Source organism: Mirounga angustirostris, unplaced genomic scaffold (assembly GCF_029215605.1).
Source record: "Mirounga angustirostris isolate CCGP_5_RB_7025 unplaced genomic scaffold, mMirAng1.0.hap1 SCAF_5, whole genome shotgun sequence".
Taxonomy (NCBI): Eukaryota; Metazoa; Chordata; class Mammalia; order Carnivora; family Phocidae; genus Mirounga; species Mirounga angustirostris.
In genome coordinates, this window is record NW_026991713.1 from 140963543 (window position 1) to 140982060 (window position 18518).

At 52.2% G+C, this 18518-nt stretch overlaps 2 protein-coding genes across 4 annotated transcripts; one reads left to right on the forward strand and one right to left on the reverse strand.

Annotated features, from left to right (window-relative positions):
- Nucleotides 1-123: 123 nt before the first annotated feature.
- Nucleotides 124-16015, reverse strand: HAGH (hydroxyacylglutathione hydrolase). 3 transcript variants are annotated; one of them, XM_045874687.3, is made up of 10 exons: nt 15587-15727; nt 15217-15355; nt 12809-12984; nt 12289-12353; nt 8225-8342; nt 7291-7399; nt 5274-5377; nt 4920-5021; nt 885-964; nt 124-425 (listed from the first exon to the last, which is right to left on the reverse strand). In XM_045874687.3, the coding sequence occupies exons 3-10, from the start codon at nt 12911-12913 to the stop codon at nt 326-328; spliced, it is 783 nt and encodes a 260-aa protein (XP_045730643.1). In that variant the 5' UTR covers nt 12914-12984; nt 15217-15355; nt 15587-15727; the 3' UTR covers nt 124-325. The 3 variants fall into 3 exon arrangements, with proteins under 3 accessions (XP_045730643.1, XP_045730644.1, XP_045730642.1); XM_045874688.3 differs by lacking the exons at nt 15217-15355; nt 15587-15727 and adding an exon at nt 15875-16015; XM_045874686.3 differs by lacking the exon at nt 15217-15355 and having other exon boundaries at nt 15587-15742.
- A 161-nt stretch (nt 16016-16176) lies between these two features.
- FAHD1 (fumarylacetoacetate hydrolase domain containing 1) lies at nt 16177-17961 on the forward strand. The gene has a single exon (XM_045874689.3). The coding sequence runs from the start codon at nt 16177-16179 to the stop codon at nt 16840-16842; it is 666 nt and encodes a 221-aa protein (XP_045730645.1). The 3' UTR covers nt 16843-17961.
- Nucleotides 17962-18518: the final 557 nt, after the last annotated feature.

The window sequence follows — 18518 nt, forward strand, 5'->3', positions numbered from 1 at the left end:
GGACAGCCCTTCCTGCCCCCATTGTGCCCTCGGTCTGGCCGCACCCTGAGCCTCGTCTGTCCCCACTGGGTCCTCCCACGTGCACCGGAGGCCGGACAGAACACACAGTCTGCAAGCTGAGCATCCAGGAATACACTTTCAACTTCTCTTATAAATATGCATTAGAACATCTGATAACACGGGCAAAGGGCTTTGAGATTAATTTAAAATTAAACCAAGACTGGATTTCCTGCACTCCTGGCAGGAAATTTATCTAAAACATCTGAATACCCAAATGTGCTTGAGAGTGGTGGCGGCCACGGGCACCCCAGGCCCCACAGCCGCCTCAGTCCCGGGGCACCTTGAAATGGTCCTTCTCTTTGCGGATGGCCCTCATGGTGGTCACGGGGTCAGTCTCGCCAGCATGCTGCTGTACGGTCTTCTCCCTGCAGAAGCCAAACGCCAGGCTGCACACCATGCTCGCCCAGCCCACCGCCTCTACCAGGGCGCCGGGGACAAAAAGAGCCAGCAGAAGCTGGGACATTCTTAAAAAATGAAATGCTACAGCCAGCGGCCAGCTTGCGTGTTCCTAACTGGAAGACATGCTGGCCAAGCCGTCCTGCCGGCAACCCAGAGAGTGGGAACACCAACTCCGCACTGGCGTCGGTCAGAGCCCAGGTGGAAGCTCCCCGAGACCCTCCAGGGTCAGAAAGGACCCCAAACCCTTGCCAGGGCACAAGGAAAGCATCCCCCCATTCTGAGAAGAGATACCTGCATCCTAGGCTATGCAGTGCTTGATAAAGAGTTCAGGGCAGCCTCCAGCATTTGGGGTCTGCAGGGGGGCTGGGGAGTGGACACTGTTGGGCTGAGTGAGGCAGAGGTGCAGACATGGAGTGTTCCCTCACCTCACTCTCATGAACGGGTTGTAGGTGAACTCCTCCGCGATGGTGGATGGCACCGTGGGCTCCCCGATACTGTACTTCTCCTGCAGAGGACAGAGGTCACTTTGATACAGAAACTTCTAAAGGTAACATTTCTAAGTACCTTCTAATGATCTTCAAACATCGTCCAACTCAGAAGGCAAAGTGAACAGAGTTGGGTCAGTGTGAGGACAGGCTCCTTCCTGCCATGGAGACCCAAGTGTCCCGGCCACCAACAACAACCTGTCCCTCCTCCCCTTGCTGTCTTGGAGATGGAGGGGATACCAAACTTTCTTTTCATTAATATGAAGTTTGTGTTTTACAGTATAGAATAACCAGCAAAAATATAGACCACACAGAAAAGAAGAAAACACCCAAGTGCCCCAGGTCCCTGCCCTGGGATGACCACCCCTCTGGAAGGTGGGGAGCTCTCATCACAGGGTGTTTGGGCAGGGCCTCCCCTTCACGGGCTCCCAAGGAGAAAGACCCAGAAGAGCCCTTTGGCAGGCACGTTGGCAAATGGAAAAACAAGGAAAATTAAGGCAAAAATTGTTCTTTGAAAAGATCAGCAAAATTGTTAAGAATGATGAAGGAACACAAATCGCCAACATCAGAAAGAGGTGATATCACTGCATATCCAACAGATGGGGGTGGGGACCAACTGCTCTAAAAGTAAAAGCTGGGGCGCCTGGGTGGCTCAGTTGGCTGGGCCTCTGACTTCGGCTCGGGTCGTGGTCTCGGGGTCCTGGGATCGAGCCCCGCGTCAGGCTCCCTGCTCGGTGAGGAGCCTGCTTCTCCCTCTCCTCCCCACTCATGCTGTCACTATCTCTGTCTCTCTCTCTCTCAAATAGATGGATAAAATCTTTAAAAAAAGAAAAAAAGGAAGAATTTTAAATTATATTTTAAAAAAATAAAAGTAAAAGCTAAATTATAAAACTTAAAAGAGGAAGCAAAGAAAAATTTTGACCTTGGGAAAAGTAGTTCTTAGATAAGAGACAAGAAGTATGAACCATAAAAAAAATTAACATGCTGGACTTTATCAAAATTAAAAATGCTTACTCTTCAAAAAACATTGTTGAAAAATAAAAAGCAAGCCACAGAATGGGAGAAACTATCTGACAAACTTACCAAAAAAAGAGAAAATCCTCTTATCAAAAATAAGACAATCCAATTTTTTAAATGGCCAAAAGATGTGAACAAACACTTCACAAAATGGCCAATGAGCATATAAAAAGATGCTCAACATTAATAGACGCTAGGGAAATACAAATTAAAACCAGAATGTAACCCCACTACATACCCATTAAAATGACTAAAATCAAAAAGAATGACAATGCCAAGTATTGGTGAGGATATAGGACAACTGAAAGTCTACACTTTGCTGGTAGGAATGTAAAATAACAGCCACTTAGGAAAACAACTGGCAGTTTCTTCACGAGTCAACCATGTACCTGACACTACCCAGCCATTTCATTCCTAGGTGTTTCCTCACGAGAAATTAAAAGGCATGCCACACAGAGACTCGTGCACAAATGTTCACAGCAGCCAATAACTGGAAACACAAATGTCTACAAGTGAATGGATAAACGTGGTCCAACCAATGGAATACTATTCATTATACTGATACATGCAGCAACATGAATCTCAAAATCATTCTGCTGAGTGAAAATAAGAGAGTACATAATGTATTCTCCATTTCTCTGAAATTCTAAAAAATGCAAACTAAGGTCCAATGGCACAACACCTCAGTGGTTGGAACCACTGCAGAGAGAATGAGGTATGATGGGAATATTCTGTACCTTAATTGTAAGGGCAGTGATTTCATGGGGGGGGGGTTGTCAAAATCCACTCAGTCGTTCACTTTAATGTGGTTCATTACATATGAACTAAACCACAGCAAAGTTGATATTTTAAAACACTATGAAAATTATGTCAATAAATTTGAAAACCTTGGTAAAATGGGCAAATTCCTTGAAAGACACAAGTAGCTAACAAAATTGACTCAAGAAGATGTAAAAATCTAACAGCTCTACATAAAGACATTAATTCGTATCAACAAGATTTTTCCACAAAAAAACATTCAACATCCAGGTGACTTCATTGGTGATTTCTAACATTAAAGGAATAAAAAATAGCACAGAAAAACTTAAAAAAGAGGAGTAAATACTTTCTATTCATTTTATGAGGCCAGCATCACCCTGATACTAAGATCAAAGACATTAGAAGAAAATAAAACTGGAGGGGCGCCTGGGTGGCTCAGTCATTAAGCGTCTGCCTTCGGCTCAGGTCATGGTCCCAGGGTCCTGGGATCGAGCCCCGCATCAGGCTCCCTGCTCAGCAGGGAAGCCTGCTTCTCCCTCTCCCACTCCCCCGCTTGTGTTCCCTCTCTTGTTGTGTCTCTGTCAAAGAAATAAAATCTTAAAAAAAAAAGAAAATAAAACTGGAGACCAGTATCTCTTATGAACACAAAAGAGACTACAGCAACATAATACAGCATGACTAAGGTTTGTCTAGAAAGCACAGTTGGTTTAACATTTGAAACCAATTGATGTACTCCACCATATTAATTGAGTAAAGGAGGAAAAACATCATTACGTAACAGATGAAGAAAAAAAACAATTCACAAAATTCAACACCCACTGATGATAAAAACTCTCGAAAACCAGGAATATAAGTGAACTCCAACCTAAGAAAGAAGATTTACATAAAACCCACGGCTAATATCATACCTAATGGTTAAAGGCTAAATGCCTTCCCCGTAAGATTGGGAACGAGGCAAAGATGCCCACTCTCTGCACTTCTAGTGAACACTGTCCTAGAGATGGTAGCCAATGCAATGGGGGCAAAACAAGGAAAAAGGCACATAGATTGCAAAAGAAAGAATAAAATCGTCTCTATTTGTTGATGACGTGATTGTGTGCTAAGGAATCTTTGGAAAAGATGCTAGAATGAGGGAGCTGAGCAAGGTCATAAGGATATAAGATCAAAATGCAAAAATCACTTGTATTTCTAAAGACTTCAGCAAATAATCATCTCCAATAAAATCCAAAAACATGAAGTTCTTTGTATATATTGTTAACTATATCCCTATTTCTGTAACAATGATAATTATAAAATATTGCTGAGAAAAACTAATGACCTCAATAAATGGAAAGCTATAGCATATTCATGGAAAGACTCAGGATTTTTAAGACCTCAGTTCTCTCTAAATCTTTTGTTACAACAGTCCCAATCCAAAGCTGACTTTTTTGGTAAAAATTAACAAGATATTGGGCGCCTGGGTGGCTCAGTTGGTTAAGCGACTGCCTTCGGCTCAGGTCATGATCCTGGAATCCCGGGATCGAGTCCCACATCGGGCTCCCTGCTCGGCAGGGGGTCTGCTTCTCCCCCTGCCCTCTTCCCTCTCATGCACTCTCTCATTCTCTCAAAAAAAAAAAAAAAAAAAAAGTCGTCACTGAACGGAGAAGGCCCCACACGAGAGGACTCCCGGGTGTGTCTTTCTGACGCCCTCTCTTGGGGACTGAGAGGGGCAGGAAGACAGACCCCCACATCCAGGAGCATGTCCCTTAGCCCAGCCACCCGCAGCAGCACCAAGGATGCATCCGGGACAAGAAGCCAACCCTGCAACCAAACCTCCGAGCCCTGGGGTCATCACAGAAATAAATGCCTTTCAGACAAGCAGCCTCTGGGGCGACTCCCACTGCTGGCCCCAGACACGGAGGCTGAGCTGCTAACTCACAATCCTGCCTACCACGTGGCCCAGCACATGGAGAACAGGTCAGGGACCCGCAGCTCCGGCCTCCGCTGGGCACCTGCTAGAAGTGCGGGATCCCAGGCCCAGCCCAGACCCCCTGGGTGGACAAGGACCTCAACAAGACAGCTGGGGCTTCCTTGCTAGTTGAGGCGGGCCGGGAGGAGCACTTCGTGCCCACACTGGAGATGGTACCCCGAGAGTGGCTCCTAGGGAGCCCCGTCATGGTCACTGCCCCGAAGACACACCCCACGGTGTACCCCGCTCACCTTGGCCCAGGCCAGCTTCTCCTGGATGGCAGTGTTGTTGGGCTCTACGTGCCGCGCAAACTTGAGGTTGTTGATGGTATACTCGTGGCCACAGTACACTCTCTGAGGAAAACACCAGACTGTGAGCTCGGAGTCTCCGCAGTCTGCCCTCAGACCCCTCGAGGACGGGCTTGTGGGGCTCTGGGCTAGGTCCCATTAGCGACAAGCATGACACAGACACTTCTTGCATGCGTGTTAAACAACAATAAAAATACATTAACAGAAAAGCCTCGCTTCCAGATGAAGTGCCCCCGCGCCCCCACTCTCCGCAGCCTGGGAGGGAGGTGAGGGCCCCACTCGCAGGCTGCCGCTTACTGTGTCTGGAGGGAGCCGGCCCAGGATCTCAAGTAGGGCTTTGTGCATCTCATCCGCTGTCCCTTCATAGAACTTCCCACAGCCAGCCACGAACAAGGTGTCACCTGAGAAACAGGACAGGCAGGGAGCAGTGGGGGGCCGCCAGCAGGACAGAGACAAACCAAGAAACCCTAACCCCCAGCTCTCGGCTCCTACCCCCCAACCTCTCCCCTCAAGTCTAACTGGCACCACCAGCCCCCGCAAACAGCTGCTCAAACCCACACCTTAGGGTCACCCCACTCCTCTCTTCACCGCCCCATCTTGTCAGCCCTAGCGCCAGGACCGCCAAACCAGCCCTTGTACCTACCGGCCCAGCAGCCCTCCCAGGCCCGCCTCCCTAGGTCTCCTCTTAGCCTCTCCGGCCAGCACGAGCCTGTAGGATACCCCCTGAGCTCACCAGCCACCATCTGAGTCCTCAACACACAGGCCTACCACCTCACAGACCCCTTCCTGCCTCAGCCCTTCAAAGGGGCGTCCCCTCCTCCTGACACCCGGCCATCTGCTGCTGCTTCCCTGCCTGGTCTCTTCCTTGGGAAGGGCTCCACGGCCAACGGGAGCTCGGACACATTTGTTCTCCAGGCCCCAGTGGTGGGGTGTCCTCCTGCATCAGTGCTGGCCAGACCTCTTCCCAGGGAGCCTAAGCCACAGCCCAGGACCATGGGGCCGCCCCAGACAGGAGTCAGGGCCCCCCAGGAGATAACAGGACAACCTAGTGCGGGTGGGATTGGGGCTGTCCCCTGAAGGACCTCTCCAGGTAGGTCGAGTCTGGGAACCAGCGAGAAGTCCACAAGACCCCAGAGGAGACTGGGGCACACACAGGTGCAGGAGACTTCGAGCTCGGGCCCTCCCTCCAGGGGAGCAGCCCCTATTCCCACGCCTGCTGCCGGGGCCTCGCTGGACACCCTGGTTCCCACATGTCCAGTCCTCACTGTCCAGGCGGCAGACACTGGAGCCTCAGCATGGAGGACACTACACGACTTGTTGGTACACTGCGTCCCGCCAGTTGCTGTCCACAGAGGACAGGCACACCGCATAGCGCCTGGGCTCAGGGCGGGGTCTCACAGCAGGCAGCCCCACCTTCCAAAGCGGGGACATGGCTTCTCTCGTCTGCGCAGTCCCCAGGGACCCGCCTCCCCCCACAGCTGGGCAGGTTGACATCTGGGGGTTTCCCCCGCGCAGCGGTGACAGGGATGCAGGCGCGACACCAGCTGCCCATAGCCACTCAGGGGGCCTCCGCACTCGCTGTTCCGCCGGGGGCCGGTTCCCCTGCCCCACACACCGGGGGCTGAGGCGGAGCGAGTCCAGGGTCCCCGGGGTCCCACGACGCAAACTCAGAGTCAGCTCAGGGCCTGCACCTGCTGCTACTGCACTGGGGACACTGACGACTGTAGTCTTTAAAAACACGCTTCGGTGTGGGGGTGCTGTGGGATTCACAAGGCCGCAGAGGCCCCTCCACCTGTTAGCACCTCTGCTGGAACTAGGAGCCACAGCCCCATTTGCTGGTGACCGAGCCCCACGCACACCGGTCCCACCGCGGAGCTGCTCCAGGAGCCCCATCGCATTTCCCAACTGGCCCTCGCTGCAGTGACGTCACGACTGAGACTTAAATTTCTGCAAGACTCGATATTGGCTGAGAAAGGTCAGGAGGCAGAGGGGCCTGGGCACAGCCAACAGGCCTGCTCTGCGCTGCAGCGGATGCACCTGGCCATTCTGGTCTCGCCGCTCCCAGCCAGCAGCAACAGCGGCTCACCTTCTCTCCAAAGGGAGAAGCCCCCAACTGCTGGAAAGGCCTGTCCTGACAGTACTCCTCACACAGCCTGAGGCTGGGGCCCTTCGTGGGCTCTACCTGAGGGCCCGGCGCAGCAGGCCTGGCTGCAAACTCTCCGCTTCTCGCCCCGAGTGTTCAGAGACATCCCTAAGTAAAGCGGGTCTTTGCAGAGAATCCCTCGCCCCCACTCACACACCTGAACTCTCTCACCTGTGAACACAGCAGGAGGCTCAGAGCTGCTGGGCTTGCTCACAAAGTAGCAGATGTGTCCAGAAGTGTGGCATGGTGTGGACAGGCACTTGACGTTGAGAGACCCCACCTTAAACAAAGCTGGTGCTGGCACATGCTCCCCACACGCTGGGGGGCCCCCCACAGGTCCCTCCCCCCTCGCACCCGCCACTGCCCCACGGGGGCGTCCCTGGCAGGGGCGAGAGGACTTCGGTCACCGCTGCTCCACTGAGCAGGACATGCATCTTGCTGGTGACCGTGGGACTCAATCCCCGAGGGGCCCCCAGAGGCAAGGCCCGCCCTGGAACCTGGTGCTGGCTGGCGTGCAAAACCAAAGGAAGAGACCTCAAAATCAGGCCAAATCTGAACCAGGTGTCTTGCTTCTTAGAAAAGACAGTTTTCCTTTTTGGGTGCTTGGCCTTCTGTTTGGTTTTCCTTCCTGTCTCCCACAGCCCTCCCCCCACCCTTAACCTCAAAAATGTTCAAGCCTACAAAAAGACTGAACGCAAAATGAGCATCGGTGTGCCCTTCCCAAGGATCACCGATCACGAACAGACCCCCGCCTCCGCCCCGTTTGCCGTGTGCACTGTGCATACGCGCACCAGGAGCTGCACGCATGCGCATACCGCCCCCCCCCCCCCCCCCCCCGGCGCCCGTGGAAGCCCCTGGGAACCCCCTCTCGCTTCCTCACAGGGTCACTGCGTCCAAGAGATGAACAGTGACGGGTCACTGTCCGTGTTCCAGTTTCCCTGTCTCAAAACCGGGCCTGACCGCTTCTCCCCACGGCCAGGCACCCTCCGCATGCCGCCCTCCACCCGCCGGGTCCCTGGCTCAGGGAGGAAATGCCAGGAGTGGGGGCCAGTGTCCCCACCGCACCCCTGCCCGCTGGAGTGCCTTCCGTTGGTTCACTGCTCACCTGCAGTGTGGAGAGGTGTGTGACCTTGTGAGTCAGGGCCCCGATCCGGTCATCACCCCCGCACACCTTCAGCCCAGGCTCCAGCTTGACCAACTTCTCGTTCCCGCCAGCGTGGTCCCTGGAAGTCGGAAAGGAGACCTGGGCTCCTGCTGATGGGACTGGGCCTGCTTGCTCTTAAACCCCTACCACAAGTCTCCTTTCCTGGTTGCCTTCTCGGTAGAAACGCATCTCCCAACACAGGAAACTGGCTTGTCATTTGGGTCCACTGAAAAGAACATTCTGAGACATGTCTTTCCGAAGTGAGGCATTTCTGTGCTCCTGCCCTGTGGCTGCGGAAGCTTCTGAAACAAACAAACCAAATCCCAAACACCTAGATAATCCCTAAGGCCCAGCTCCCAAGCTTTGGGCACATAAGAGTCACCTGAGGATCTGTTAAGGAGCACCAAGTCGTGACTCCCTGCCCCACATCCTGACGCAGTTGGCCTAGGGGCAGCCTGCAGAGCAGGAGTTTTAAAGCGCCCCCACCCGCATGACTCTCACAGGTGGCCCAGTTCAGGACCCACTGCCCTGAGCAGGTGGAAGCTGTCTTCTAAAAAGGCAATGTCCAGGGCACCTGGGGGGCTCAGTTGGTTAAGCGTCCAACTCTTGATTTCGGCTCAGGTCATGATCTCAGGGTCATGAGATTGGTGGAACCTGCTTAAGATTCTCTCTGCCCTCCCTGCTCTCTCCCTCCCTAAAAATAAATTAATGATAAATAAAATGGCAATGCCCCACTCAAAAGACCACCAAAAAACCCGCTAAAACTGATAAACAAATTCGGTAACATTGCAGGATACAAAACCAATGCATAGAAATCTGCTGCATTTCTGTATGCTAATGAAGCAGCAGAAAGAGAAATTAAGAAAATGATCCTGTTTAAACTGCACCAAAAATATAACATACCTAGGAATAAACCTAACCAAAGAGGTGAAAGAACTGTACTCTGAAAACTATGGAACACTTACGAAAGAAATTGAAGAGGACAGAAACAAAGACATTCCATGCTCACGGACTAGAAGAACAAACATTGTGAAAATGTCTATACTACTCAAAGCAATCTACACATTTAATGCATTGCCTATCAAAATACCACCCCCATTTTTCACAGAGCTACAACAAAGAATCCTAAAATTTCTATGGAACCACAAAAGACCCCGTATAGCCGAAGCCATCCTGAAAAACAGAAGCAAAGCTGGTGGCATCACAATTCTGGATTTCAATCTATATTACAAAGCTGTGACCACCCAGACAGTATGGTACTGGCACAAAAACAGACACACAGATCAATGGAACAGAAGAGAGAGCCCAGAAATGGACCCTCAACTCTATGGTCAACTAATCTTCGACAAAGCAGGAAAGAATGTCCCATGGGAAAAAGACCATCTCTTCAACAAACGGTATTGGGAAAACTGGACAGCCACATGAAAAGAATGAAACTGAACCACTTTCGTACACCATACACAAAAATAAATTCAAAATGGATGAAAGACCTAAATGTAAAACCTGAAACCATAAAAATCCTAGAGGAGAATACAGGCAGAAACCTCTTTGACCTTGGCTATAGCAACTTCTTACTAGACACGTTGCCAGGGGTAGGGAAACAAAAGCAAAAATGAACTATTGGGACTTCATCAAGATAAAAGGCTTCTGCACAGCAAAGGATACAGTCAACAAAACTAAAAGGCAGGCTACAGAACGGGAGAAGATACTTGTAAATGACATATCTGATAAAGGGTTAGTATCCAAAATATATAAAAAGCTTATATAACCCAACACCCAAAAATGAATAATCCAATTTAAAAAATCGGCAGAAGACATGAACAGACACTTTTCCAAAGAAGACATCCAAATGGCCAACAGACACATGAACAATGCTCGACATCACTCGGCATCAGGGAAATACAAATCAAAACCTCAATGAGATACCACCTCACACCTGTCAGAATGGCTAACATCAATCAACAACACAAGAAACAACAGGTGTTCATGAGGATGTGGAGAAAAAGGAAATCTTGTGCACTGTTGGTGGGAACACAAACTGGTGCAGCCACTCTGGACAACAGTATGGAGGTTCCTCAAGAAGTCAAAAATAGAACTACCCTATGATTCAGTAATTGCAGTACTGGGTCTTTACCCAAAGAATGCAAGAACACTCATTCAAAGGGAAACATGCACCCCGATGTTTATAGCATTATCTATGAGACTAATTATGGAAACAGTCCAAGTGTCCATCAATTGATGAATGGACAAAGATGTGGTATATATATGTGTGTGTACATACACACACACACACACAATGGAATATTATTCAACTATAAAAATGAAACCTTGCCATTTGCAATAACACGGATGGAGCTACAGAAACTAAGTGAAATGTCAGAGAAAGATAAACGCCACATGATTTCACTGATATGTGGAATTTAAGAAACAAAGGGAAAAGAAGAGAGACAAACCAAGAAGCCGACTCTTGAGAAGAAACAGATGGTTACCAGAGGGGAGGCGGTGGGGGGAAGGGTTATGTAGGTGATGGGGATTAAGGAGCGCACTTGTGATGAGCACGGAGTAATGGACAGAACTGCTGAATCACTATGTTGTACACCTGCAACCAGTATAACACCATATGTTAACTGGAATTAAAATAAAAACTTCTTTAAAATTTAAAAAATAAAAATGAAAACACTTATCTTTAAACAAATAAACATACATACATAAATCGATCACCAATGCCCGAGGGCGATCAGGGGCCAGCGACCAGCCCATAACGCACCCGGAACGTGCACAGCCTAAGCCCAGCCACGGCCCTGCACCAAGCTCCCTGCACCTCCCAGGACAAGGCGAGGGCTCCTGCCCCTCACTACACACTTATCCACGGAGCCCTTCGAGGGGCCCCGACCCAGCAGGGCGCACAGATAGCAGGGGCCGCCCGGCCCCGCCCCGCCATCTGCTACACACAGGGCAGCGCCAACACGTACACACGCATCCACACGTTCCGCTAACCTGCGCAACCACCGCCTCACCATCTCCTCTAGTGCAGGGAGGGAGGCCCCGGCGCCCTCGGGCTCAGTCTGGGGCCGAATTTGGGGTTTTGTATTGTAGCATAAGCATATGAAAAACCCCAGAGCATCACAACTTGAGAAAACTGACCCAGCGGTTGCTTAGCAAGGGAGTGAGAAGCCAACCCTGAGGCTCGCGGGTAGGCAATCTGGCTTTTTCCCAGAAAGCCCAGCGGCACAGCAGCCAAGGGCAAGGCTGCCGGCCGACCCCTCTGCATTCAGGAATTAACAGCTGATGCCCCCGGGGCTAAACCCCAAAGACTCTGGGTGCCTTAGTGACATCAACCAAGAAGTGGCCACCGTTGAGCAAACTCTGGCCAACCCACGTCCTCAGGACACCCCCGCGGAGACACCGCACCTCACAGGTGAAGTGCAGTGAGAGTCGCTGGCTGCCTTCAGGCACTTACGTGGAAAAGACAATTCAGAGCCAAACAAGTATTTTTTTCAAGCTGTGAAAAGTCTCAGAATTTCAAAAACCCCACAGGAGGGTCTTGGACAAGCAGCTCTAGCCCTAAAACCCAAACACTTGGGTGCTTCTTTCATCCCTTACCTTCAATTTCGAGAACCACAACCTCTCCAAACAGAGCTGCTTGATTTTTAAAAACACTAAGGTCTAGAATAGTTTCTTCCCTGACATCAAAGCTAGTCTCCCATCACACAAGCCCAGAACCTGCTGCTGGAGGTCCGCCCCATGGAGGCCAGGGCCAGGGCCGAGGGCGCAGGGCAGCAGTACGGAGCCTAGAGCCCACACGTCTTCTCAGAATCCCACTGGGGCTGACCCTCAGCGGCACAGAGAACATGGCTGGGCGGGGACAAGGGCTTCCAGCACCCCGATCTCGCAGGCCTCCACCTGTAAGAGGGCCCAGGGAGCCCGCAAGTGCCCAACCCCCACGGACACCAGCCCGGTGTGCACACGGGGGTGCACACGGCCGGGAGCCGACAGGCCCAAGCAGCTGGCTGGTGAGGGCTTACCAGTGGTGGTGAGTGGTGAGCACCGTGGTCAGCTTCACACCATGCTTTTTCACCGTTTCTACAACCTGCAACCAAACGTGAGGCAAGATGGGGGCCATGGTCACACTCCTGGCACTGGCCGGCCGAGCTGCAGGGTGCCCAGCAGAACCCAGGATTGGCCAAGAGGGGCCGTGCCCTGTCGTGACCCTGCCGACTTGCCCCCGCTCCAGGTCTCTCTTGACCCAATTGGCAACTCAGGGCCAGCCATGACCTCTCCAAGCCCCTCCAGCGGAGGTCACCGCCTCCGGGGCTTCCTGGCGGCCCAGGACCTTACAGACAGAAGCCCATTGCTCTCCCCACCCAAGCCGTTGGCAGCCTCCACCCCTCACTGGCCTTCTGCCTGACGGCAGAGTGGCAGGCCACCAGTTGTTTTTCAAAAACCAAATGAGTGAATTTCTGTGTAGCTTCAGCCAAGCTACAAGGACACTGCAGCTATTAGCCCTGGCAGGGGACAAGGTGGTGCTGGGGCCCTTCCTCCCACCTTCTGGGGCTGCACCGGGTCCACGACAGCGGCCTCCTTGGTCTCATCATCGATGATCAGGTACATGTAGTTGTCGGTCAGTGCGGGCAGTAACTCAACCTTCATGGTGCCCTGTTCCACAGTCAAGCTCTTCCTTAAGTCTGTGTGATGGAGAAGGACTCCCAGCAGGGCTGGGCCTGAAGACAAAGCACAGCTTCGGTCAGTGTCCAAGGGAGGCCGCCCCAGGCTGAGACTTAAAGACAAACCCTCAGCCTGGGAGGCCCCGCGTCCCGGGGACACAACATTCCAGGAAAGTGACTCGCCGAGCAGCAAAGTGTGAGGCTCGCCGTGTCAGGTTTTCTGAGTTCCTTCGGTAAAGAAGAAAATATCCTCATTTTACCACATTCGTAAGAAAAACACAGAAAATTCTCCACATGCATATTCACGGAAATCACTTCTTTCAGACTATAATCCTGATTTTCTTTTTCGAAAGCTCTCAGAGGACAGAAGTGCTGGTTTGTGCCTGTGATTCAAACCAGTGTCAGAAGTGACCAGTGCCAGTCCCGCGGTGTTCACACCCGAACCAGAAAGACCACAAAGAGAGGAACCCGGAGGGTGAGGGCCTCTGACCCTTCCTAGGCCTCCAGCCAGAGAGGAAAACAATATTCACTTTCATAGGCAGGAACTCAAAATTTGGATCATGCACAAAACACACCAGGGCCTGAGACAGGGGACAGGTGGCGACTTGTTCCAGATTCAAGTGTGCAGGACACAGAATCGCCATCCAGTTGAACCGAAGGACCCTGCCAGGATGTGTCAAGAGTGAGCAAAAGCCAAAAGCATCTTCCACCGAGGAGTCAGGTACCAAACTATTTTCAACAATGAAACTCCTATTCAATCTAAAAACTGAGAGGCCCCAACAATACTTGTCTTAATGTCAAAGAGATGAACACCACAAAAAATGACAGAAGACAGCCAAGAAATACTGGGGGAGGTGCTGGAATGGGGGCCTCTTCCAAAAGGGATCCAGAAAGCAGGCAGGACCCACTGACTGACAGACCACATCTCCAGCGGCCACCTAAAGCTGAATTCAACCTTATCTGCCACAGCCAGAGAAACTGTCTGAACTGCAGCTTTAAATAAGAGTACACAGAGATATCCAATTCCCCTTTCCCTGGACAACCAGCTGGGCATTTTCCAGGCCCTTCGCCTCATGCACAGCAAAACAAACATCTCTGTATGATGTTTCTGTGATATTCCACCTTCCCTAGGCCCCAGCCCTACCTGAGCCCAGGAAGGACTACAGAGCGGAGTATGCGTACTGGGGGCTGGGGAGGGAGGAAAGCAGGACTGAAACAGGACTGTGCTTCGAGTCTGGGAGAGGAACACCGCCCAGGTGAAGGAAACATGATTACATCCTGTGCTCAGGCTCCTCTAGGTACTATAAGGGTTCTCCTGGAAAACCTGGGGTACTTAGTTATTTCTGCAGGCACCACCAGAAGCCTTATTCCTTTTCCAAAAATTATATGCCTGAGAAATGCTTCCAGTTCACTGGTTTGCAACTGTGACCTTTTGTATAAGCAGAGGGCACAGAGGTGCAGCCTGTAGTCCAGGCCAAGTCCTAAGACATGTTTTATTCCGCTTCTCTTGAGCTGGGCCCATCCTTCTGCACGGCATCCAATGGCTGGCACTAGGCTCCCTTCTGAACGAGGTGGCCACAATCTTGCCAATTCCCTACAGTCCCACTTACACTCTCTGCCTGACTCCGGAAGCAAAAAGTCCTAGCCCTGACACTCTTAGGTGTGTCCCCAAATGGGAAAAAGGACAGGCTCTTTCCTTAGTAATGGCAACACCTTACCCGCTCCAGAACCTTGAGTGCTCTCAGTGAGATCTAAAATGGCCAAGGACGGCTTCGCCTCCTATGTGGTCATTTCTCCAGCGGCTAACCATCTCCCAAAGACTCGGGTTAACCTACTGCCCCTATTGCCACACCAGCCAGATAAGATATCAGGAAATAAAGAAAGATTTCAAAATCAAAGTCAAAATATTCCAACAAAGCAAGCGGTAACTCCCAGTGGGAAAGGAAATCTGACAGCTGGAAGCACAGGCCCTGGGAAGCCCGGGTGCCCAATGCCTCTCCTTTTAGAGGGAGGGCCAGGGCCTCGCAGCCCCCAGGACCCAGTCTTGTTGGAACCCGAGTACTGGCCCGGCTTCCTGCCCTTTATCTGCACTTTAGAATCGTGTACCCCGGGTTTTTCTTGTCAGCTGAAGCTCGCAGGAAGAGATGGGAAGGCAGTCCCTGGGGCGCTAGGCCCGGCTGTGCCGCCCCGGGGCGCACACACGAGGGGTCCCCCCGGGCGGGGAGGGGACCCCCAGGAGGGCCGCGGGCGGGCAGGGGCGCGGGGCTCCTGGGGCCCACGTCTCCTTACCCGGCACAAATCCGCCAGCAACCCCCAGCTGACCAGTGACCCCACTCTGTCTTCAGCCCCCGCAAAGTCTGACTCAAGTGCCGCGGGGCCTTTTCTCGACCCCAACCGGCGCGCCTGGACGCCGGCGAGGGTTACAAGCCTGTGTCGACAGAAAACAGCGTCAGCCCGCGGCGGCCCGGCCACTCCCGGCCGCCCCCAGCGCCCGGAGCCGGCCACCCGCCCGGCACCGCCGGACCCCTCGCGGGGGCGCGGCCCAACCGCCGCTACGGGGTCACAACGCCGGTGGGTCCCTCTCCGCGGGCCGGGCCCCGCGCCCCCGGCCCCTGTCAGGTGCGCCCCTCGGCGCCCCGGCCGGCGCCGGCCCACCTACCCAGGCCGTGGCGGGCGCAGGCGGCTCCCAGCGCGGCGAGGCTCCGGCGGCCGAGCAGCCCGCGGCCCAGCACCATGACCCGGGGCGGCGGGGTGGCTGCTGAGGCGACAGCGGGGCGGCGGCGCGAGGGGCGGGGGCTGCACACGCCGGCGGCGCGCCGCGGCCAATCGGCGCCCGCCGCCCCGCCCCCCAGCCAATCAGCGCAGGTCTAGCGCCCCTGCCCCAGACCCCGGCCAATCAGCGCCCGCATCCAAACCCATGCCCGCTCCGGGCCGGGCTGCTGCGTACCTGAGTGCGGGCCGGGAGCCGCGAGCTACCGGCGGCGGCGGCGGCGGCGGCGGCCGGAGAGCAGCGACAAGGCCTCAGCCTCTCTCCAGGGACCAGGCCAGCGTCCCGGGGCAGCTACTGGACAGCGGCTCCCAGGAGTTGAGGCGCCGCGACTGCCAAGCACCCGGTAGAGCGCAGAGCGGAACGGGCCGTCGCGGACGGGACAGCGCTGCGAGGTAGTTGGTTCTCTCCCGGGCGCCGTAGGCATCAGGTGACCGGGTCCCGGCGGAGTCACGTGACCTCCAGGGGCACCCGGCCGGGACATGGCAGCCACCAGGCCGCTGTCCCGCTTCTGGGAGTGGGGGAAGAACATCGTGTGCGTGGGTAGGAACTACGCGGACCACGTCAAGGAGATGCAGAGCGTGGTGCTGAGCGAGCCGGTGCTCTTCCTGAAGCCGTCCACAGCCTACGTCCGCGAGGGTTCGGCCATCCTCATGCCGGCCTACAGCCGCAACCTGCACCACGAGCTCGAGCTGGGCGTAGTGATGGGCAGGCGCGGCCGCGCCGTCCCGGAGGCCGCGGCCATGGACTACGTGGCCGGCTATGCCCTGTGTCTGGACATGACCGCCAGAGACGTGCAGGACGAGTGCAAGAAGAAGGGGTTGCCCTGGACGCTGGCCAAGAGCTTCACCGCCTCTTGCCCGGTCAGCGCGTTCGTGCCCAAAGAGAAGATCCCGGACCCTCACAACCTGAAGCTCTGGCTCAAGGTCAACGGCGAACTCAGGCAGGAGGGTGAGACATCCTCCATGATCTTTTCCATCCCCTACATTATTAGCTACGTTTCTAAGATAATGACCTTGGAAGAAGGAGATATTATCTTGACCGGGACGCCGAAGGGAGTCGGACCCGTTAAAGAAAACGATGAGATCCAGGCTGGCATACACGGGGTCGTCAGTATGAGATTTAAGGTGGAAAAGCCAGAGTATTGACTTACTAAGTTTTAGGAGAGAAGGGAGCTGGACAGAAGCAAGCAAAGGTTGTTAAATGTGACAATCCTTTAATATACTAATTGTTTTGTTTGCGGTAAGAAACTAATTCTTAAATATGATTTAATTGGATTGTTATGACTTAAGGAAGATGGACCCTTCAAGGAAAATGTGATCTAGAAAAGCTGGGCCAGAAATGGAAAGAAGATTGTCTTTTAGGAAACAACCAAATTAAGTTTTTGTGAAGCTTCCAAAGCGGAGAATTTATCAAAACAAATGTTTTTTCCTTTCCTTTCCTAAAACTGGACTGGATAAGACTTTTCATTCGGAGGTGCCTAGGTGGCTCAGTCCATTAAGCATCTGCCTTTGCCTCAGGTCAGGATCTGGGGGTCCTGGAATTGAGCCCTGGGTCAAGCTCCCTGCTCAGCAGGGAGTGTACTTCTCCCTCTGCCCCTCCTCCTGCTCGTCCCTTCTCTCTCTCAAATAACTACAAATCTTTAAAAAAAAAAGACTTTTCATTGGGCATTCTGAGATCAGTAATTCAAAACTTAAAATATGCAAAGGAATTTGAAAATCATGTTTTCTAAATTTCCTTGATCATGATAATTATCTGGAGGTATTTGTAAAAATAATTTCCACATTACTGGCCTGTACCAGGTCCACTGTATTAATTAGCAGAATTAATCTCCAGCACTCCCAAGTGCTTCTTATCATGGAAATGTGGATAAACACTACTCCACATAGTTAATTTAAAATTGTATTTAATAAGTTTTTTAATTTATTATTTAAATTTAAATTATTTAAAAACGATTAATGGCAACTTCAGTCATTTGCATCATGACCTGTAGATTTGAGTTTGGGAGATAATTTTGAAACAATTGTTTTCCAAATAAAAATGCTATCTTTTGGGGCACCTGAGTGGCTCAGTCATTAAGCGTCTGCCTTCGGCTCAGGTCATGATCCCAGAGTCCTGGGATCGAACCCCGCATCAGGCTCCCTGCTCCGCGGAAAGCCTGCTTCTCCCTCTCCCACTCCCCCTGCTTGTGTTCCCTCTCTCGCTGTGTCTCTCTCTGTCAAATAAATAAAATCTTTAAAAATAAATAAAATAAAAATGCTATCTTTTATTTGGCCTAAAAGTTTACTTTTATCACTCCATTAGTGGCTAGGAGGCACACTTGCTCATTAAGGGGTTTCAGACCTTGGTCATTGACCTTTGGCCTCTAGAGCACTGTGCTCTATTAACAAAGTTAATCAGCACCTCTGCCTCCAACCAAAGGTGAGGAAGCTGAATAGCCCGGGAGAGCTACTTTTGTTCCTACCTGCTCTCCGTGGACAAAAAGTCTAGGCAAGATGCACAGTGCCCGGTGGTGCCCTTTAAGCTTAGGCAGGGGCTCCTGCTGGATATGGAAACAAGACATCTATAGGCCCCTCTCAGAAAGCTAAGGACATCTAATTTAATAATAGCTCACATTTACTGAGCCCTTAGTACTGCTAGGCACTGCGTCAAGAGCTTTCCATGTATTATTTAACCCTCAACAAAGCTGTAAGATTGGTATTACTACCATCCCTGTTAAACATGAAGATGTAGATTTAGGGGCTAGCCAGCCTAGCTTTATGGTCACTCAGCTGAGGGACAGAACCAAGTTATAACCTAGCTTTCCTAGGACCAAAACATGAAG